The sequence below is a fragment of the Diabrotica virgifera genome, chromosome 8 (genome assembly GCF_917563875.1).
Source record: "Diabrotica virgifera virgifera chromosome 8, PGI_DIABVI_V3a".
Classification (NCBI taxonomy): Eukaryota; Metazoa; Arthropoda; class Insecta; order Coleoptera; family Chrysomelidae; genus Diabrotica; species Diabrotica virgifera.
In genome coordinates, this window is record NC_065450.1 from 70,294,208 (window position 1) to 70,317,733 (window position 23,526).

At 32.5% G+C, this 23,526-nt stretch overlaps 1 protein-coding gene across 2 annotated transcripts; it reads right to left on the bottom strand.

The window, feature by feature from the left end:
- Positions 1-868: 868 nt before the first annotated feature.
- LOC114340775 (phospholipase A1 member A-like) lies at positions 869-22,659 on the bottom strand. 2 transcript variants are annotated; one of them, XM_028291545.2, is made up of 7 exons: positions 22,524-22,659; positions 20,594-20,726; positions 15,386-15,528; positions 12,964-13,209; positions 12,278-12,469; positions 11,257-11,434; positions 869-991 (listed from the first exon to the last, which is right to left on the bottom strand). In XM_028291545.2, exons 1-7 carry the CDS (start codon positions 22,591-22,593, stop codon positions 937-939), a joined length of 1,017 nt encoding a protein of 338 aa, XP_028147346.1. In that variant the 5' UTR covers positions 22,594-22,659; the 3' UTR covers positions 869-936. The 2 variants fall into 2 exon arrangements, with proteins under 2 accessions (XP_028147346.1, XP_028147347.1); XM_028291546.2 differs by lacking the exon at positions 12,964-13,209.
- Between the last annotated feature and the right edge of the window lie 867 nt (positions 22,660-23,526).

The window sequence follows — 23,526 nt, forward strand, 5'->3', positions numbered from 1 at the left end:
ATTCCTTGTCAAAGAGGCTTTACAAGAAGACTGGATTGAACCATAACGAAACGAAGAGGAAGTGCAAATATTAAAATATTTGCACCGGAGTATGGTTAGACTATCCTCTAACGGGGAATGATAAAATGAGTGAAAAATAATTTCGACCACGTCCAAGTAATCTGTTAACTGAGATACACTAGTACCAAGCGGCGCCGCTAGGAGAACACTCCAATAATGCGTCGCAGATTACTTATATAAAACATGGTCATTTTGTACTCTAAAACCGAGTAAGGTATGACAAAAAGAAAATAATAGTTTCGTTTTGATTCAATTCGAGTCTCTTGCCATCCTTTGACATCTGATGTTTCTGAATTTATTCCTTGTCAAAGAGGCATTTACAAGAAGACTGAATTGAACCATAACGAAACGAAGAGGAAGTACAAATATTAAAATATTTGCACCGGAGTAAGGTTAGACTGTCCTCTAACGGAGAATGATGAAATGAGTGAAAAATAATTTCGACGGTACTATTTTCGGTACTAGTGTATCTCGGTTAACAGATTACTTGGACCTGGTCGAAATTATTAACTCATTTCATCATTCAGAGAAAGATCCAAGATAAACGTGGGCCTAGTAGAAGAAAAACATCATGGCTGAAGAACCTAACATAATGGTAGGGAAACTCGACTACATCCTTATTTGAAGCTGCTGTCAATCAAGTCACTATAGCGAATATGGTAGCCAACGTGATATACAACGATCGATAACAGTCATGGTGAGAGAAGAAGGAGGAGGAGGTAAGTACAAAAGATATCTGGTGGGAGAAGTCCTTTGGTCACCTAGCAAAAAGATGAAAAAACAAATTTGTTAGTAAACAATAAAAAAATTTTTATATTTTATTAATCATTTTTATTAAATAGGTATTTATGTATATCTAACAAACAAAATATACGTCTATAAGGTAAACGGAGGTCTATCTCTGGTTTTGAAGTAATATATTCCTTTTGCGCTAAAACAAAAAATTACAGAATGTAAGTAATTAAATTGTGACTGATACATTTTAACTACTTGTATTTTATACGCTATTGATTAAGTATGTCCACAAAAAGAGGGTTTGAAGAAACTACAACGTTTTTGGGGTTTTATTGTTTCATATTATCAATGGACCCTCAAATATTAAAAAACCACGGAGTGCTATCATTTAAAGTGGTGCATTTTTAAGAAAGGGGTGCATTAGCCCATTTTCCAGTTTTTATTTTTTTGCTTGATTTCTGTACACGTTTCGTACATACAGGTCCAGCGATCTTTAAAGGGATCATAGCCAATACATGTATTTCGGCTCTAGGCGGTTGGCCAACAAAATATTTTCAAATAATTATTATATTATACAAGTCCAATACTTTAGGCGACTGCTGGATTCTGAACTAAGCTACGCAAATGCAAAAGCCCGCCTACATTTACCATTTCAGTCTGTTTTAAATTAGCGGAACGAGTCTAGAGGTGGGCTAAATTATGATACAGTGATATTTTATTCATTGTGATTTTTGTCTGTAACTGAATCAGTCATTGTAAAAACAATACATGTTACAATGTGTAAACTTTTAAGGAAACGTAAAAATATTTTCATTAATAGTTGGATATTCCGAGATAATACAATATTTTATATAAGTATTATGGGTTATAAATAGTGTGACCAACTAGTCCGAAAAATCCGGGACATGGCCCAAATTACGAAGTCGTGTCCCGGACAAGGCTTCCGGGCCATCTAAATTTTCAACGTTTTGATAACATTCTATTTTGAAATTTTGAATACGTTCTTCTTCTAAGAATTCACATCAAATTGAATTGGTGGGACAAAAAAAGTCGACAATTTCTAGAGTGTACTACTAATACCACATCCAAAACGCATGCATTTTATATCGTGGCATTATAGTTCTACAAAAACTAAAACGATTTAAACTTTTTAGTTTCTATATTTTAATTATCGTCTTTAAAAATGGCCCGATTTTCATTGAAAAGTCCCAGATTTCATGTATTTTTTTCAGCCGTGTCCCGGATTCGACTGAATCTTATAAATGAATCTTTCTGAAAGTTGTAAAAGTTGTAAAAAAAGTTTAAATATTTATGTATATATTGGTATGTAAATTTAATGGCGTTGACAAGCGTCGTCATTTTACCCAAAATATGGTCTTAGATTGTTTTCGCAATGTCCGATTCGATTGTGATTTAATAGAGCAACGAAATATTCGTATGTTAAACTCCTAATAAAAAGTGTTACCACTATGGATCATCGTAAAATTCTACACATGTTATTATTTTGTTTAGGTCACTATTACAAAATTGGGTTTGCTATTAGAACGCATACCATGCCATTAGTGCCAAACAAAAATAGAAAAATTTAGTAGTTTATGGAACGTTTTTATATAAGTGGATGATAATTATGCATCATGCAATATTTGTAAGATAAAGCTGTCTTATAAAACTTAGAGAACTTAGAAAACAAAATTTTAATACATTATTGTTTCCTATAATGCACAAAATGTTAAAGGTGGTACACAAAATGATGTGAAAATGAAACATTTTGGATGCTTTGCACACACAATAAATAAACTTTATTGTTAATGATGGCTTAAAGGATGAGGAAATCAGCCACAATTTAACTTAAAAAAATGATTTTAAAAATCATTAAAAATTTAACCAAAATAAAAATACCATTAGCCATTTTAAAAAGAGTTCTACAAGCAACTGCTAAACTTTTAGATTTTCAAAAAATCCAGGAAACGGGAATCCTCTCAAATTACTGCAAGATGTTTCCACATTTTGTAATTCGACATTTTATATGTTGGAAAGATTTATTCAGCTAGAAGAAATTGTTAAGGCTATTATAAGCATAACAAATATGTACGTAAACACTAGTTCAACAATGTATGAGTGGAATTTTATTAAACTGTCGATTTCAACTTTTCTTGGCAAAATAAGGTTTCGACTAATTCCTTTTAAGGATCCAACAAATGCGGAAATAGCACAGAAAATATAATCGCTCTTATTGCAGAAAAACTTGGAATGGAACAAAAAGATAAAGGATTTACGACTCAAATTTTATTAGAACATGAGAAAACATCTGCAGATCCGGATGATATTATGGGATCGCAGGATCAGCCATGAGGCACTACGACAAGCAGGACAATAATAGAAGTGCAAAGATTTAGGGAATGCGATCGGTTGCCTTGAAATGAAGATTCGTTAAAATGGCGGAGAGAAAATAAATATATTTTTCCTTATTATGCACAAGTAGCTCAAGAACGCCTTAGTGTCATTGGAACATCAGTGCCTTGCGAACGGTTATTTCCAAAGCTAGTCTAATTATTTCTGATTGGAGAACTCGAGTTAATTATAAAAAGGTTAAAAGGCTGCTATTCTGAAATTTTAATTTAAAAGTAAATAGTAACTAATAAGTATTTGTAGCAAATACTGGTATAGTCTGTTCGCTAAACTCAGACGCAACTTTCTAGATATTTTAGTCGGTAATTTTGCCAATTTTAGTAAAATTGGCAAAAAATAATTACTAAATAGTTAATAATCACTAAATAGTTAGTAATTTCGCCAATTTTTGCAAAATTGGCAAAAAACAAAAAAATTATCGACTAAAATATGTAGCCAGTTGCGTCTGAGTTTAGCGAACAGACTATATTTAAAGTTTACTTTGTATTTCGTTTTTAAGAGGGTAGGCGCCAAATTTCGGGACAATGCTTTTTAAATGCATTTATTTCTTTCGAATTATAAGAAAACTAGTAAGTATTTTTGAAAAATTTAAACGCAGAATAAAAAATTACATAATTACCGAGTGCTGAAAGTCTTTGAAAACTTCTATAATGTGTATTTTAATAAGTTAAAGCGGTAAAAAGAAGAGAAAATTGAGTGTGATTTTTAATTTCAAATATCTCATTCAAATGACACTTTTTTTATTCTAATGGACTTTCGGCCCTCGATAATAATGTAATATTTCATTCCGCGTTTATATTTTTCAAAAATACATATTATTTTCTTAAAATTCGAAAAAAATGAATGCATTGAGAAAGCATTGGCCCGAAATTTGGCGCCTATGCTCTTGTTAGATTTTCTAATAACAATTAAGACAATGAAAAAAACATCAAATTATTTATTAATGCAATATTATTTTCATTACAAAAACTACTTTTTGAATACAATTGTTTCTCATTCTAACAGACCTAATTTTATAATCATGACGTAGACAAAATAATAACACCTGTTGAATGTTTTTGAACATTTTTAATTAGGAGTTTAAAATACGACTATTTTGTTGCTCTGTTAAATCACAATCACAGATAAAAATTACGATCGGTTACATGATTGCAAATACGTCTAGCCCACCTCTAGGTCAGAATCAGGTATTAGGACCGGTTCCTATTTAAGGGACCGCATCGCGATCGCGCCAAGGAATAGAACCGAACCGACGTGACTACATGCAGAAGGCGATTGCAGAATTTGCAGATTCTTCTAGCTTTTTGTGCATACGCAGTACGAATAGATTATTTTATTTTTATAAGTTTATGGATATGTACCTATTTAAAACATATTTTTTCACCTAAAATATTGTCTGAAGCTATTTCTTTGTGGCGTTTATGTAATTTATTATTATTCTAAATACGAAATAAGCCACAATTTAACTTAAAAAATTATTTTATTAACTTTTATTTCGAACGTCGTTGTCAAAATACAAAATATTAATAAATTAAACAAAAATGTTGTTGCTTAGTAAAAAAAATCTTCTAATAATTGCCGATATGAATAAGTTAGAATAAATTATATTATTAGAAGAAATCTTTTTACTAAGCAACAACTTTTTTGTTTAATTTATTAATACTGTGTATTTTGACAACGACGTCCGAAGTGGAGGTCGAAACGTTAACAAAATATTTTTTTTAAGTTAAATTGTGGCTTATTTCCCATTTAGAATAATAAATTACACAAACGCCACAAAAAAATAGCTTTAGAACAATATACATAATATTATGTATAATGCCAATCATCATTAACCATAAATAGATACACATGAAATATTTAGCACTATAAATATTAAAATAAACATTTTAGGTTAAATTATGTTTTAAATATATATCCAAAAACTTATAAAAATAAACCCATTTGTACCGCGTATCTACAATCGCCTTGTCTGTGCATGTAGGTAGTGGGTTCGGTTTGGTTCTATTCCTTGGTGCGGTGCGGATCCTTAAGTCCGATTATCTACTTTCGGCTCATTCGGCTGGGCTCGCTATTTTAGTAAACTCCTAAAAAGAGAGATAGAAGTAGGAGGTTCTAGTTCAAAGATCTTTTCTACATGCCAATGTTAATGTTGCTATGATTTCTGGTTTTAATGTCTGGAACTTTTATATTGGTCCACTATCTCAAATGCAGTTCAAACACTGTGTCTTAAAAAGCTATGTTCCATATTTCTTTAATTTATACTGTATACATCCACAGAAAATTTACATTTTAGTCGAGGAAATGAAGCATTTTGGCTCGCAATTTTTTCGTCCAGCATGGATTTACTTGAAATTTTCACAGAGGCTAGGGAATAGTCCAAGGATCATTTTCTATATCGAGCCGCTGTACGCTAAAACCTTGAGGGTGGTTGCCACCCCATCTCGGGGCGGGAATTTTTTATTACATTTTAACCATGTAAATCGATGTAAAAAGTAATTCTAAGAAAAAAATGTTTTTTACATTTTCTTCGTAAAACTAATACTTTTCGAGTTTTTCGCGCTTGAAAGTAACAGTTTTTCAATGAAAAAATCGACTTTTTTAGTAGTGCAGTCACTGAAGGTTTTCACCTCCGATTTCGTTGAACCTCCAACGATTTTCATGAAAATTGGTGAGTAATTAGAGGATACCTTAAGGAACAAAGGTGATATGATGCCAACTTGCGCTTTTACCCTGGGGGTGGATGCTACCCCTTCTCGGGGGTGAAAATTATTATATTAAAAACAATACCATAAGTCGATAGAGGAACAAATTATAAGCAAAATTTGTTATATAAAGTTATTAAAATAAATCAACACTTTTTGAGTTATTAAAGACCAAAGATTTTATTTTTTCGTAAAAAATTGCACGTTTTAAATCGGTTTTTCACGTATAAATCAAAAACTATAAGCTTTTACAAAAAAGTTATTATTACTGAAATTAAAGATAATAAAAAATTAAATAAACTGCTTACATAAAGAACTAAACTAATGTTAGTTCAAAGTGAGTTATTGGCAATTGGATGTGTATATTTTTCGACGAGTACTCAAATCTAAGTATTCAAGCTTAAATAACGGGAAAACGATGCAATGTATAAAATATTCCTGCTAAATATTTGCCTAAGTACTTCGAAATACCTATCAAATGAGCTTCAGAACAAGGTAATTGCGTCAAAATTAAGCAAGTTATAATGAAAATAAAATAACCGTTTCGAATTTTTTAGGAAAAAGTGAGAAATTAAACATACGCCATTTCCACAAAAATTAAAATTTATAGTAATCCTTACAAGAACTTCTTTATATTAGCATAAGTAATGTGCTCGATAATTTTGACCGGCTTAGAATGCATATTTTTGAAAAAAAAAAGGTATAATTTTAAAAAATCATAATTTTTAAAATTATTGTAATTCTCATATTCTTTTGATAATAACTCCAAAAATATTCAATATACATAAAAAATTATATATAACCAAATTTTAGTTTTTTCTGTGCCAAATATTTTACCTGTTTTACTATTTCTATAGGGTAAAAAATAACAGAGATAGAAATGTTTAAATCTTAAATTTTGCTGTGGGAACCATGCAACCGGAGTCATTTAACCTTTTATTTAAAAAAAAATAAGGGGTCTAAAAGATTAGATTCAACGTGCTTAAATAGCACTTGGAATTAACTTTCAAACAGTTCTTAGATGAACCTGATATCGTAAACACAAACGGAGTTATTAAAAAAACAACAATAACATTTTTTGGAAAAATTTTTAAAAGATAAATTTTGAAAAAATTTTGGAGCATAAATTTTAATGTTATCAACATGTTTGGGGGCTCATTTAATAGATATTTTGAAGTACTTTGACAAATGTTTAATAAGTTTATGTTATAAAATCCATCAATTTCCCATTATTTCAGCTTGAATATTTAAGAGTTTTTACTCGCCGAAAAAAATATACATTCAATTACCTATAAAACTCACTTTTAGTTAACAATAAAAGGTTTTTGTAGTAAGGGGTTTATTTCATTTTTTAATAGCTTCAATTTTGATAATAACTTTTTTGTAAAAACTTACACTTTTTGAGTTATTAATGAAAAATTGGTTAAAAAGCTGCATTTTTCTCAAGAAAAATTAAAATTTTTGATCTTTAATAACTCAAAAAGTTTTGATTTATTTTATTAACTTTATATAACCAATTTTGCTTGAAATTTGTCCCATTATCAAATTATGGGGTTATTTTTAATAAAATAATTTTCACCCCCGAGAAGGGGTGGCATCCACCCCCAGGGTAAAAGCGCAAGTTGGCATCATATCACCTTTGTTCCTTGAGGTAACCTCTAATTACTCACCAATTTTCATGAAAATCGATGGAGGTTCAACGAAATCGGAGGTAATAGCTCATATCCACCTTCAGTGACTCCACTATAGAGTGTTTTTTGAGAATACCTCGAAAAATATGCATTTAATCAAAAAAACTGTAGATATCAAAATTGTATCTTTTAGTAACACAAACGAAATTCTTTTTCTGTATTATCTTTAAGACCAATACAAACCGAGATACGGCATGTTAAAAGTGAGCTTTTTTCGTCAAAAGCATCATTTGAAATATTCAAAGTAAAATAACGGAAAAACTTTGCATTTTTTTAGGAAAACTTACATAATCTTTTTTCGAGTATCTAGTTAGCCCTTTCAGAAAATAATAAAAAAAGTTTCTAGCCTAAAAATTAAGCAACTTATGATCAAAAAAAGGTCGGTACCTGCTTTTATCTATGAAAAAATTAGTGAAAACAACCCCCTAACTACCCTCCTAATTAGAAATCGGTCTTCACCTTTTTTGTAATTCCTTTTATATTTGTATTATCAGTACACCCAAGAAGTTTGATCTATTTAAAAAGCCTAATTTTAGAGAAATTGGAGTTTAAAGAAAAATTAATTTTTTGGAATTTCCCATTGTTCACCTTTTACTTCAAAATATCTCCGAAAATACTGGAGATACAAAAAATGATAAAATATTAAGTTGTAGCTTTTTTTAATAACTAACATTCCCTTGTGCATAGATTTTCATTACAGTGAACGGGTAGCGAGATATAGCTGTTTAAAACCTCTTTTTACGAGCAAACACCCCCTTATTCGAGCCCTTTAAACCCACCCTAATTAAAAACTAAGGAATCTTACGAAATTTAGTTTACACAGTCTTATAACTGTTCAAAAACCCTACAAAGCCATTTTCGAAAAAACTTTTTATCGCCAAAAATGAAGGAGCTATATTTATAAAACGAATTTTTTTTTCGAAAAATTCGGATAGTCCGCTTATGGATAATTTTCAATGTATGTATAATACCACAGAACCGGTTCGTATACTGGAAGATGACTAAAAAACTATTTGTATTTGTATTTGTACATATTTGTAAATTTGTATTTTTGTGTAAATACATGCTTTTGTAATTCTTTAATTCTACTTTTTTTTCTGTATAGATCTATTAAAATATCTACTTATAAAAACTGAAATGTTATTAAGGGTGGTTTTTAAGGGTTGAAATATTATGATATTATATCCTAAAGTATAAAACAACCATTATTTAACCAATCAAAACCAAATTTTACCCATATTAAAGTTGTGTTTATATGTGTTTATATGAGTGTTTATATAATTTTTGACAATAAGGGGTAGTTTACACCCCTAAAAATAATCAACGCCCTGAAGCATGATATAGAATATGAGGTACAGGGTGAGATGATCCTAATCCCCAATTTTTATGTAAATCGATGCAAGCCGAAAATATTCTTTTAGGATAAGCAAATTTTTTATACCTATATAGCTTTAACAAGGGTGGTTTTTAACGGTTGAAATATCATGATAGTATATCTTAAAGCATAAAACAATCATTATGTAACTAATAAGAACTAAATGTTGACAATAATAAAGCTTAAATTGTTATTTTATAATTTTTTACAATTAGGGGTAGTTTTCACCCTTAAAAACCAAAATCGTACAACGGCTCAATATAGAAAATAAACTAGAGAGTGAAATGAGCCTAATCCCAAATTATTGTACAAATCGATGCTGGACGAAAAAATTGCGAGGTTTTGCCATTTTTTCAGCTTCATGTCCTCGACTATTTAGGTATAATAGGGAACTTGCATAAATTTTTAAATATTAAAATAATATTAAAAAACATAAGGTAACATGATCTTAAAACGCTTGCATGCGAAAAAAACAAATATTTTTAACCCGTACGCTAATTACGGCGCTTTGAAAATGCTATAAAATTCAAATATCTTAGGAGGCTCTTGAACGTCCTTCTATTGGTCTGACGTCAGAAGCCACAGTCATCTACGTCTACGATTAGGTATTACGGGTGTATTACATTTTAATCGTATTTAAATGGATATTACCATCTATTATTTGTATTCTTGCATAGTTCTACAATCAGTTTATTTACTTTAAAGTCAAATTTATAAATCTTTAGAAATTACTAATGTGTTTATAACGTATAAGTATTATTACTCACGAGGGGTTTTCAAAAGAAAGCGATTAAGTACAACAGTTCATTTTAATCGTCTTTAATTGAAAATTCCTACGTATTATTTATGTTCATCTTATATATTGTAAGTAGTTCCCCAATCAGCTTAGTTTCAAACTGAAATTGGTACCATTATGTTTATTATAGTAAACGGTTTTCCCCGTAGGTTTCATCTACCTAACTCTAATTGAAGGATTTCGTATATCCTGGAAAAGATTACGGTGTAATTTGCATAATAATAAAGAAACTAAATTTTTATGAAGTTTATTATATTTGATTGTAATGTTTATTAGTACCTACTGGAGCCTTTCATTATTGTGTTCAAAGCCTTCTGAGAAAAGATTATGGTGATTAGCAGACGTACCGATAGCCAACAAAACCCTTCTTTACAAAGTTAATAATACGCATAAATAAGAAGAATCATTATTGTAATTTTACAAGTTAATATCTTTATCATCTCAGCTTATATGGGCCATTCCACGAACATACGCCTGTTTTGGATTACTTCGACAACGAATATTTTACTGTACAACATAAGAAGTACGAAAGTAAATGGCGCTAATAATTATTCCAATAAACAACAACGTAATTTGCAATTTACTTTCGTTCTTCTTATTTTGCACAGTAAAATATTCGTTGTCGAAGTAATCCAAAACAGGCGTATGTTCGTGGAATAGGGTATACTCACACAGCATCCCTCGGTAGACCGCAAGCTATAGTAGAATCATGACTGTAGACCGCATACTATAGTAGCACCAATACTTTTTAGTTACTCTTACTTTTATTACTAAGTTTTGTTTATTTTTAAGTTACTTGTTTCTTTTTTCAACACAAGAAACGACAAAAGTAATTTCATAAAAAAGAACTTTTTGATGCATCCAGGTGCATCCAGGCACTATACAGTACTTATATTGCGCAGATTTGTTTTCCATTTTGATAAAGTATATTACACACTAAATACACTAAACGGGCGAAAACGATAAATGTGGCCTGTGACGTCAGACCCAAGCTCGCGCTTTTGAAGTTGTTTGAAACGGAAATTTTAGGCGCGGAACTTTGATCAGATGTTGTACGTACACTATTCATTGTTAAGACGTAATATTTTGAATATAACATTTTTAAACATAAATTAACAATTTTATGCAAAAAAATTTTTTAGTGCAAGTTCCCTTCAAAAATAATTTTTTTTTGGAAAAAATCTATTTAAATACAAAGTAAAAACATGAAAAAACGCGATTTTTTGCCCTTATAACCCATTTAACGGGGTATAGGTATAAGCATTGCTTCACAGAAAAAAATTCTTTCCTTCCTCTTGAAAATGGCGTTTGGTAAAAGTCTTTAGAATTCATGGTACCCGAGAAACGATATTCCCAATTTCGCCACTCAAGCCTTTTTGGTCTTCCCTATTTTTTCCCAAATATTGTTCTATAACCTTTTTAGTAGATTAGTTAGATTTAATATTACTTAGTATTATTTTTGAAAAAATAATAAAAGTGACTTACTTATTATAAGAATCGTATTGACCCATGTATACATCGGACTCTTCGGTACATTTGGAAACAACTGCTTCTTGCACAGATTTGCATTTAACACTTTTAAAGGCCTTATCATTTACTATAGATTCTGCAAATAAATGATATGCTCGACCATGATTGCAATAGAGACTCTCTCCTATTTTCCCTGTAGAGAAGAAAGCAAAATATATACTGATTTCAAACTAAATTAAAAGCTATTGATGAGCAATTGAAAAAAATATCTACATATATTAGATAGATTAGATAGGTAATCAATCATAGTCTCGGGTTCGACAACCTTTTGAAAGTCTTAGCTTGTTCTATGATTTTCCGCCATCCTGATCTGTTCCTTACTTTGTTTTTCCAGCTGATAATCTTTTGAGTTTTCAGATCTTGTCCCACTTCTTCCAAATATCTAAAATATCACCTTTAACATTGATAGAAAAATCATGAAAATGCAAGACATTTCTAGAAATTCCCTTTTGAATTTGTTATTTTTATGATGAAGAATAGTGACAAGCCCATGAAGTGACTGAGTGTGGAATACACATGTTTAACTAATGCACTATGGTCTGGATGAAGGTGTCAATTACTTTTATGGAGAGTAATCCTATACTTAAATGGTGGAGATGTTTGACCAATGTACGACAAGTACGACTTATTGCAAGAAGAACAGAGAATATTTATCATTGTTGCTATTTTCTAAATTATTCAGTACTCGTGCTAGTAAACCCCGGAGTAATTATATTTAATGTAACGTATTGAGAAACATAATGTATTTAAAGTTGGAGTATTAGAAATCTTGTCATTGCTTGAGACGTCAGGATTAACACTGTTAGTTGCGGAGGAAGGTGACAAACAAGTCTTCATTATGCACTGTGTTAAACAAAATCTAATTTATTAATGTATTTAGGTAAGAATTGGTGATAAATGTATTTAGCTAAGAATTGGTGATTTATTGGTGATAAATAATAAGGTTTGAAAAAAATTATTTATCAAACTGACTTACACATGTCATTTAGGTCAGGACATCCTGGCTGGAACATTCCGCCATTAGCATAAAAGTCGATATGGCCGACCGGCTCTGCAAGACCTAACACTTGGATAAATGTATGTAAACAATCTACGAGCATTGCATCATTGAGGTCCAGTTTATTATCTAATCTGTTATCTCTGTAACCAGGTCTAGCAGGATCTAGACCTACAAACAATAATAACAAGTTATGGTCAAAGTTAATTCATGTACTATAAGTGAACGTATAAAAAATATCATTTTTTAAACAATAAGGTTATAACGTGTCCAAAAGCTGATTATTATATTTTGTCTATTTTTCGTTAATTTTACTAAATTTTTTAAATACACTCAGTATGAAGCTTAAATTTTTGAAAAAGCCCAGATAGGTTCATCTACTGGCTGTAATGTCTTTTACGCAAGCCGCTAAAGATACCGTTTCTGTCCGTTTACGGCAAGTAAAGTTCTTTATAATGGTCTTCCCACTGTACAGAAAACACCAAGTAACGTAGCTTAATCTAAATTTTTTCTATAAAAAGACATACCTTTGCATTAAGATGAAAATACGTTCTACGTGTGTTTGGAGACCCCTGTCAAGGGTAAGATCTTTTTGTACTTTTTGCATCAACGCTTTGGAAATAACCGACATAAATAAGTTTGTAGATAACTAAATAGAAAATTACCTGTTATTCTTCCAACTTTTCCATTCTTTATCTTACCCGCCCCAATACCAGCTACATGAGCTCCCATACTATGACCTATTAAATGAATATCTTTCAAGGAAACTCCTACAAACTGCAGCCATTTTATGAACTCTCCCAAGTATTGTCCAGCTTCTCTAACCCCATGCATGGCAGAAATGTACTCGAAGTCGCATAATACAGACCAATCCATACCTATAACATTGAAGTCTCCAGCCTCGAGATAAGCTGCAGGGAAGAAACAGTCTTATTAAAGGTGGAAAAATAATATCACCGATATATAAGTATACCTCGTTAAGAATTTGGGGAGGGTTACTTATAAATGTAACTTGATCTACTAATTGTACGAGTTTCAAATAAGTATTTTTCTCGTAGTTAACACTGCTTGGCGAATTATACGCCTAATGGACCTAGTAACGACAGCCTGTAGAGAATTTGATATGAAATTGAATACAAAGAAGGCAAAAACGATGGTCATCAGCAAGCACCAAAACAGAAAGGTCAAGGTAAATGTGCACGGAACAGATCTGGAAAGAGTAACAAGAATAGCATACCTTGGAAATAATCTTGATGAAACTTGGGACCACTCACTAGAGATAAAGACGCATTTGGAAAAGGCACGTACAGTGTTTTAGAAAATGCAAAAAGTTCTCTGCAACCGTCAGCTGGGTAAATACTTAAGTGCTATGTTTTCTCCACCTTGCTCTATGGTGCTGAAGCCTGGACAATGACAGAAGCAACACAAAAAAGAATCCAAGCATTCGAACTTTGGTGTTACCGTAAAATGCTCAGAATATCCTACATGAGCCATACGACAAACGCGGAAGTCCTGCGGAGGATGAACTCATGCTTATAATTGAAGAACGGAAAACACAATATTTTGGTCACATCGTAAGAATTCAAAAGTATGAACTGCTCCAACTTATAATTGAAGGCAAAATCAATAGCAAAAGAGGACCAGGAAGAAAACTCAACTCTAGGTTTAAAAACCTACGACAATGGAAGAATATAACCCCCATAGGACTATTCAGGGTGGGTGCAAATAATATTAAATGGGCAAATGTAATGGCCAACGTCCTTAAGGATAAAGCACTGTAAGAAGGAGAAGGCGAATTATAGATATATATCGTTACTCAGTCAAGTGTACGAATTGTTTATGAGAATTATTAACCGGTTGACCTACGAAATGGAAAATTAGCAACCGATAGAACAGGCTGACTGAAGACCAATATGTTACCTATAGTAGCGTGGGAATAGAAAGCAAAGTGATAAAGTATGAGTGTATAGCTAGTCAAAAACGAGCGGTAATAGGGGATCGATACGGAGATAAAGATGAGGAAAGCAAGTTGGACACCATAAAGTAAAGTGGTGGAAGTTAAAGAATAAGGATTTGGCAAAAGTCTTTAGGTGTAGAGTGCTGGAAGAGTTTGAGGAAAAAGATACAGTAAATGACTGGTGGGAACCCAACAGCAAAGTTATGGTACGAGTGGGAGATTTAAGTTCTAGTAAAAACATCTGGTAAAGGGCCTCCTAGGGACAAAGAAACTTGTTTGTGGAACGATGAAGTACAACAGAAGGTTAGGGAGTGGAAAGAGGCTAGAAAGAGGTACGACAGGTCTAAAAGAGAGGAATACTAGGATATACGAATATTAGGATATATATTAGGATATATGAATATTAGGAATATTAAGAACCGTTGTTGAACTAAACAAAGATATTATGAGTACTTTAGAAAGTTTCTAAATGAACAACACCAGAAGAAAGACAGAAGATGTGCGATCCCAAATGAAAATGTAATACATGTAATGAAGAATGGTAAAGCAGTAGGATCTTATGGAATACATGTGGAGGTTTAGAAGGCTCTAGGAGAAGCAGGGGTTGATTTTTTGTGGCAAATGATGAATAGCGTATAAAGGAAGAAAGGATTTCCAATGCATGAAAAGAGTGTGTGATGGTAGCATTTTATAAATATAAAGAGGACATCCAGGACTGTAAGAACTATAGAGAGATAAAGTTAATGTCACACTCAATGAAAATTTAGGAGAGAGCTGTAGAGCGACGCGCAACGACGCGGAAATACGGCGGTATTTGGCGGTATTTTCTATAATAACCAAATTTGCTACATTTGGTTATTTATTATAGATCTTGTGAAGATGTATGATAAAGTACCTAGCCAAGAGCTATGGAAATGTATGAGAGACAAATGGGTTCCTGAGAAGTACGTACTTTGAAATTGATCGAAAGTTTTCCATTGACGATTGTTTGCCTCAAAGCTCTTTGTTGAATCCCTACCTGTTTAATCTTGTAATGGATGTACCTACTAATAGAGAAGTTAAGGAAGGAGGCTTCTTGGTCAATGCGCAAACAAAAAATTGCAATAAATATAAAAACAAAAAACACTCACCTTTTTTCAACTTCATAAACATTATGTCGCGTATACTGCTTGTAAATCCATGAATGATAATTTTTGTAGAACTGGTTTTATTGAAACCTGAGTTTTTAAATGCAGTTTCATCTCCAACTTTTAAATTGGCCGGAGGATTATCCCTACAGAAAGAATATTTTTGAATAAAAGTTAACAACACATGTACCGTTGCACTGTGGTTACAAATATGCCGAAAACGTGGTCATGATGAACCTTTAAAAGCGTAATATTGTTCATCTACTTCGAAATTACTTTCGTAATCAAGGATTTTTGGCTTCGCTGATGAATTGATGAAGAATCTGACAGTTTTTTTTTTAAATGAACGCCGAAATGGCGTATCCAATGTTGCGGAAATAAATTAAAAATTTTGATCAAAACGCAATTTTTTTCGAGTTTTTGGCTTGGCTGATTAAGAATCTGACATTTTTTTTTAAAGGCGCATCCAATATGCGGAAATAAATTAGAAAATTTTATTTCAAACGCCTATTCTTTTTTTTTAATTTTCTAATATGTATGATGGTGTTATGTATCAAAATTCTTACTATTCCACATTCCCAATACAATATTCAGAACCTAATACTTATGTACAACCACCACAGAAACCTCCAGAATCATCTAATATGCGTCATTTCATACTTTTGTAAGTATTCAAACAACTGCCAACAATGCAAAGGCAGTTAAAGGCTAAACCAATGTGATTCTGTATCTTCTTACTGAGTATGTATACATTTTGAGATTAATAAACGTTAGTCGCAGAACTATGCAGAGCTCTGTACTTTTTGAATGTATCTTCATAAAATTTTGATTATAAGTACATTTGTACACATGAATTTATTATTATCAAATCATTCAAATCTTAAGTCAACTTATAACTTATAGGTATTAATACATACTTGAAAAAGAAAAATCTGCTTTACAGCGATAAAACTGATAAACTACAGAACGTTTCATAGTGTTTTCAATATAGGGGAAGGACGGGGAAGATGACGCAGCGTCTAAGATGACGCACCTCTGTATTTTATCAAGTACTTCACTAAATTCAGTTTTTATACCCGTGGCGCCCTCCTTTAGAAACTACTATTACTTTAAAACTTCATCGGTCAGCTTTCGTACTGTTTAGTATCTGTGAGGCAGAGTAACGCGAAACACGTTGATTTCTTGTTATTTTTGACACTGCGAATATTAATGGTAAGTTATTTAAAAATGGTTCCATTGGATTTTCTTCATATTCATGGGAGTAGGTGATATTTATTTTCAGTTAGCGAGGATTTATCTGTTAAATATTTGATGATGGATAATTTTGATAACCATTTTTTGTAGGTTATGCTGAACAGGCTAAGTTGACGCAGACTGCGTCATCTTTGCTGTTATAGTGCGTCATCTTTGCCTTTTCAGTTCATTACCTTAAATAACAATGGAGTATAGAATATTTATTATTTAGTGTCTATTTTGCATTTTGAGGCATCTTTTTCTTTTTTAGAAATGGGAAAATATATACGAAAAACACAGAGAGGATCATTTTCTGCAGCAGCTCTTAATGCAGCATTGAATGCAATTTGTAGAGATGGTCGTAAAATTCGGGAAGTGGCAAGGGCATTTTCAATACCAGAAGCTACATTGAGGAGAAAACTTATTAAAGGAAGGTTAAAAATGTATTAAAGGAAGTCAAATCAGAGTCTCTTGGTAGAGCCCCATTGTTTTCGGCACATCATGAAAAGGAGATACTAGATCATGTTCTCAAGCTGGCCAATTTATTTTTTGGTATCACTTGCATAGAGCTGAGAACCATGGCATTTGCTTATGCAGAACGCAATGAAATTAAACACAATTTTAATAAGAATAAACAAATGGCTGGAAAAGACTGGTATCTAGGATTTATAAAACGAAATCCTCAAATTTCCTTGAGAAAGCCAGAAGCTACAAGCATTAATAGAATAACAGCCTTCAATAAAATAGAAGTAGACCGCTTTTTTAAAAATTTGGAAACAGTGCAAGAAAAATATAAATTTCTGCCAGATCGCATTTACAATGTTGATGAAACCGGTATATCTACGGTTCCTAAAGAATCATGTAAAAGACTTGGACCCAAAGGAGTAAAGCAGTTTGGAATCATTTCTTCGTGGGAACGAGGGAAGAATATCACGGTAATAATGGCGTTCAGTGCCTCCGGTAACTACATACCTCCATTATTTATATTTCCCAGGAAGAGGATGAGCCCACAGCTTCAGAAAAATGGACCAAGCGGTGCGATTTACAACTGCACGGATAATGGATGGAGTAATACGTCTATGTTTTTATTATGGCTGAAGCATTTCCAAAAAAAATGTCCTGCATTTCCTGTCTAGTCCAGATAATCCCGTGCTGTTAGTATTAGATAATCACTCGAGCCATATTTCACTGGATATTTATAATTACTGCAAAGAGAATGGGATTATAATGGTTAGTATTCCACCCCACACATCCCACAAATTACAACCTCTTGATGTGTCATTTTTTTCTGCATTAAAATATGCGTATGGTCGCCATTGCAATTCCTTTCTAAAATCTAAGATCAGCAACTCAGAGTTTGAAGATAAAATTACTCCATATGATGTCGCCGAGATTTTTAAGTTAGCATATGATCAGGTGGCAAATATTGATAAGGCCGTTTCTGGTTTCGGAACGTGCGAAATTTTTCCGTTAAACTCTGATAAGTTCACAGAAGATGACTTTTTTCCTGCTGATAATTTAAACAATGATAGCTTGGATAGAGGTGTTTCTCCTGAACCTGCACCTCAGGGAACACCTCCACTAATAACAACACCATCTATAAGAGAACCAGAATTACCACGTCCATCAACCAGCCGACAGTCTCCTGAAAGTCGTCACACAACCCCCACAAAACAAAATGAAATAACCAAACGTCCACATATTTCTCTTTCACTTATTTCTCCAGTTCCTTTGCCCAATAAAAAAATTAAAAGAAAATATGGACGACAAAAGCAACATTCTGAAATTCTAACAAGCACCCCTTTAAAAGAATTCTTAGAAGAAAAAGAGAATAAAAAAAAAGAAAAACTGGCGAAGTCGGAAGAAGGAAAGAAAAAAGTAACCAGACAAGTATTGGTTAATGATGCAGGATTAAAACTAAATAAAAATAAAGGGAAAGCCAAAGTACAAAAAATAATCAAACAAAAAATAAACAAAAAAATCTTGGAGGATAGCGATACTGAAGAAAGCGATTTTGATGAAGAAGGTCTTTGCAATGACGATGAGTTGGATGACATAATCAACGAGGGAGGTGAAACTGATATCTGCATATTATGTGGAGACTTCGGCAAAAAGACGGAAACATGGTTCAGATGCACAAGTTGTGGACAATGGGTGCATAAAGAATGCAGTGGAGCCAAAAGTCCCGAAAACTACATTTGTGACTTTTGTTAATATGTTAAAAAAGCTTTGTTTACATTTTCTTACTTTCAGTATTAAAAAATAAATTTTCTTTTCATATCACTTGCGCTTTTAATATAGATACCTACATGCGCCATCTTCACCATCACTGTGCGTCATCTTTCCCTCGGTGGAAGGTAAGATGGCGCAAAAGCGTTTTTTTTAAAGCCGCATAAAAAATACTTCCTTTTATTGAATTTAAAAATAATCCTAGAAATTGGTTATAGAAATGTCCAAATTACAGGCTCGTAGCATTCAAAGTTAGCTTAAATATTTTTTACCCTTAAATAAAATGTATTTTGCTTAGGTGCGTCATCTTCGACGTCCTTCCCCTACACGTTCTTTTTCATTTTCACTTCCGGTCAAAATAACGTCGTACATGGCTCACTTGTCCCTGAGCTATGAATAAGAATACGTCTGATCCTTATACCTGCGTATTACGACTCTACGATGGTATCAGAAAACAACTATAAACATAAAAAATCACTAAATATGGGCTTTTTTACCTCATGACCACGTTTTCAGCATTTAAAACTACTGTTACTTCATTTACTCACGGTTTCTGCACCGGATTTTAAATAACAGCTTGGATTGACATGAAATTTGGTATACACGTACCTAGCTAATATGTCAAAGAGAAAAACTGATATTGTACCGATGTGTGATTTTGTCCTGAGGTGACTCTCACCCCTTCTCGGGGGTGAAAAACTATACGTTCAAAGTAAGTCCGGAAGTGGATAAACTGACTAATTCTAAGCAACTTCTGTTCTATAGAGTTTTTTCACTTAGTATATACCTATACTTTTCGAGTTATTTATGATTTTTTGCAAATAATTTTTTTGCAAATATTCTGAGCAAAAATGTAGCTTCTAAAAAAGTGAAAAAAAATGGTTTATGTATGAAGTCTGCGGACCCAGCAGAAGCAGAGTTGTAGCTAATGAAATGTAGGTTGTTATTTGTCAAATTCCAAACCGAATATTTCAACGTGAAATAACCAAAAAATGAAGCACTTTTCGGGGAAAAGACTCTACCAAATAAAAGAGACCAACATTATTTTGAGGGTAACTTACTTATTTTTCATGTTGGAAACTATTTTAAAAATCAAAAGTAAACGCTTTTTTAAACATTTTGTAATGAGTTTTCCCCAAAAAGGGCTTCATTATTTGGTTGTTTCACGTTGAAATATTCGGTTTGGAGTTTGGCTAATAAAAACCTATTTTTCATTATCTACAACTCTGCTTATAATGGGTCCACAGAATTTATACATACACCATTTTTTGCACACTTTTTTATAAGCTATATTTTTATAAAGAATATTTTTTTCGACAAAATACTTACTTTTTGAGTTATTTGCGAAAAATCGTCTAAAACGTGTTTTTTTTGTTGAGAAATGAACATATGCACTCGCAAATAACTCAAAAAGTATTGACTTAGTGAAAAATCTCTGTAGAACAAAAGAGAATTAGTCAGTTTATCCACTTTCGGACTTATTTTGAACGTATGATGGTACTCACCCCAGGGCAAAACACACAATAAAATATCACTTTGTTGACATGGTAGCTATGAGTACCTATTCCAAATTTCATGTAAATCCAATCGGATCTTTAAAACGAGAAGCAAAAACCGTCAATAAATGGACTACAGTCTATCTTTATGACCGGGAGAGTATTATAGCATAATTTTAACTATAATTTTATAACATAATTTACTCTCTCGGTCATAAATATAGAATATAACTGTTGGAAAAAATGTAACTACCTGGTGTATAGAATAAATTGAACACTTGGTCCGTTCGGGTCGATCAACTGGCCATTATTTTGATTTCCGCTTAATTGCATGAACGTGGAAGTTGGTGATGTCGAGTTTGTGGTTAATTGCCCATCCACCATTGCTACATAACATAAAACTATTCATATCAGATTCATAGATGACTTCCAACATTTTCACTTTCTATCAACAATTATTTGGCAAATGAACACAAACACTAATTGCAGGAAGGTAATAACAACGTAATTTCTTTTTTTAATATAATAAATAGTATCATTATAAACTTTTATTCATTCAGAATATTATTATTTAAAAAATTTTATAAAAAGTGCGAAGAACAGCTTATTTAACGTATATAAAATGAGGGACAAAATTATGAAATCCCGATAAAGCCCTTCTTCTTGTTGTAATGTCTATCCGTTTCGGATATTGGCGACCATCATGGCAATCTGTACTTTGCACACTGCTGTTCGAAAAATATTTGTAGTGGTTGTGTTAAACCACGGATGTAGATTTTTCAGCCATAAAATCCTTTGCCTTCCTGGTTCTCGCTTTCTTTCTACTTTTTCCTGCAAGATTAGTTGCAGCAGTCCATATCTTTCACTGTTCCTCATGATGTGACCGAGGTATTCGATTTTGGCTGTTTTTATTTTGATTAACAGCTCTTTTTCTTTTTGCAGTCTCAGCAAAACAACCTGATTAGTAACGTGGTCGGTATAAGATATCTTCAGGATTCGACGATAAAGCCACATTTCAAAAGCCTCAATTTTCTTGCAGGTGACGTCTGTGAGAGTCCACGACTCAACTCCGTACAACAGTATAGGAAAGATATAACATCGCAATAACCTGACTTATATGGGTATCGACAAATCATGACATTTTAATAACTTTGCCATTTTTTGAAATGCAGATGATCTTGCTTTCTCTATCCTACATTTAATTTCTATGAAATGGTCCCAATTTTCATTGACGTTCGTACCAAGGTACCCCCTGGCTTCTCCTAAACCCCTTCGCCACTTGCAGAGGGTGAAACGGAAAACATTGATTTACCATGCAAGAATCTTACATCGTAAAAAATGTTTCAACCAAGAAGTGTAGCTGATATAATTGTTTGTCAGTGCTAATAAAGGTTTATTAGCACTTTTTGTGTAGAGTGAACCATTCTCTTAAGGCACACATTCAAGTTGCGATACACGTATCATGAGCTTTGTATTCACTGTCGTGAAACAGACTGCGATATAACTGTAGACCACGAAAATATAGAGTGTTGATACTGAGACAGCCAAATTCACAATGAGATCCGTATCGCGATACTGATACTGATACAACCTGAATGGGGCCCCCATTCACGTTAAGGACTAATTGGCCTGAAATCAAAAGAGGTCAAACAGAGAGCGAGAGATAGAGATGAATGGAAAAGACTTGCGCTGATCCAGCCAATCAGCCATATTTCACTTTTGGTTAAGAATCACAAGAGTGCCCAGTACTCCATACGGAGGGAAGGCAGTAGAGAGATATATGTAGTGAAGGTAGTGACATAATACCTAAATCCAAAGGTTTACAGTGTTTCATATACCCTGCTCTTGCAAGTATCCTCATTATTCTTCTTGTAGTTTGAAACTTCTGTCTGAATGACAAGAACCATCCCAAACAGTTATTCCGTGCTGTAACTGGCAGAGCAAAGTAGCGTAGAATATAGAAGAAACATACTGGCTTGAGCTTGAAGCTCGGCTCGTAAAAGGAACCAAGCTTCGAGACGAGCCGAGCTCGAGCTCTTGAACATGCCTACTTATAAACTAAGTTTTCTATTAAAAATATAGCTCTAACGTAATATAAGTTGGTAAAAGAAAAAAAAAGGGAGATGTTAAAACTTAAATTGAAACAGCAATAAGAATATTATTTCATTATGGTAGAAACTTACCAATTACAACCAAAGTAGCCGCAGCTGTAGCAGCTAGCGCCAATCCTGCAATCGTAGCAGCCGCACTCATTTCACGTAATTACTTCAAACCAAATGACAATATTTACATAATTCTTTTAAATAAATATTCATATTATTAGTATATAATGCTCTTTTTATTCCATTTCCGTATTTGGCGTAATGAGATATAGTTTTAAACGCTAATTTTTGCGACCTTGTGATTTTAATCGGCTAATATTTGTTTGGGGTACAATTACAATAATATTAAGTTCGGAAAATGATATCAAGAAACGTAACGTACCGGATAATAGACCAGAGCGCATCTGTAAAAATATTAGTACATTTGGACGTTGAGAGGTGACTCAAAATTGTTTTTTGCAGAAATTGCTTGAAAATAATTCAAATAATAATATTTGAGTTATCCTCCCTCTCAAAAAGGTCCGGAACATTGTTTAATTAATCAAAATGTCAAAAAATGAAGGAGAAATTCGATTTTTTCTTCGATTTTTGATTATAACTTTAACAGTATTCATTTCCGAGAAAAGTTGTATTTATATAAAAGTTGCATAATTACATTTTTTACAATATAGAATTGGTGAAATATTTAAAATATAGTCACCCTTGTTGCAAAATAGCAATAATTGCGGGAAAACCATACAAAAACAAGTATTCGCATTTTACGTTTTTCAACCATTTATGCTACACTTAGGACCTTCATATTTCACCCAGAAAAACTTTATAATACATTAAAATAATACTGTAAATTTCATTAAGATCGGTTCAATAGATTTTGCAAAATAAATTTTGCAATCCAGCTTTGGCAAAAAAAATTCATTTTTTCAAAATGTTACAGGACTGAAAATAAAGCAGGTAGCAAGTTGAAATTTTTTTTTGCTTATACAAGTGTACTGTACCTTTCATTTGCAATTTACCGAGTTAAAATCAAATAACTACCACGGCTTCAGGATTTTTTTTAAATAAACATTAATTATTGGTGCTGCGC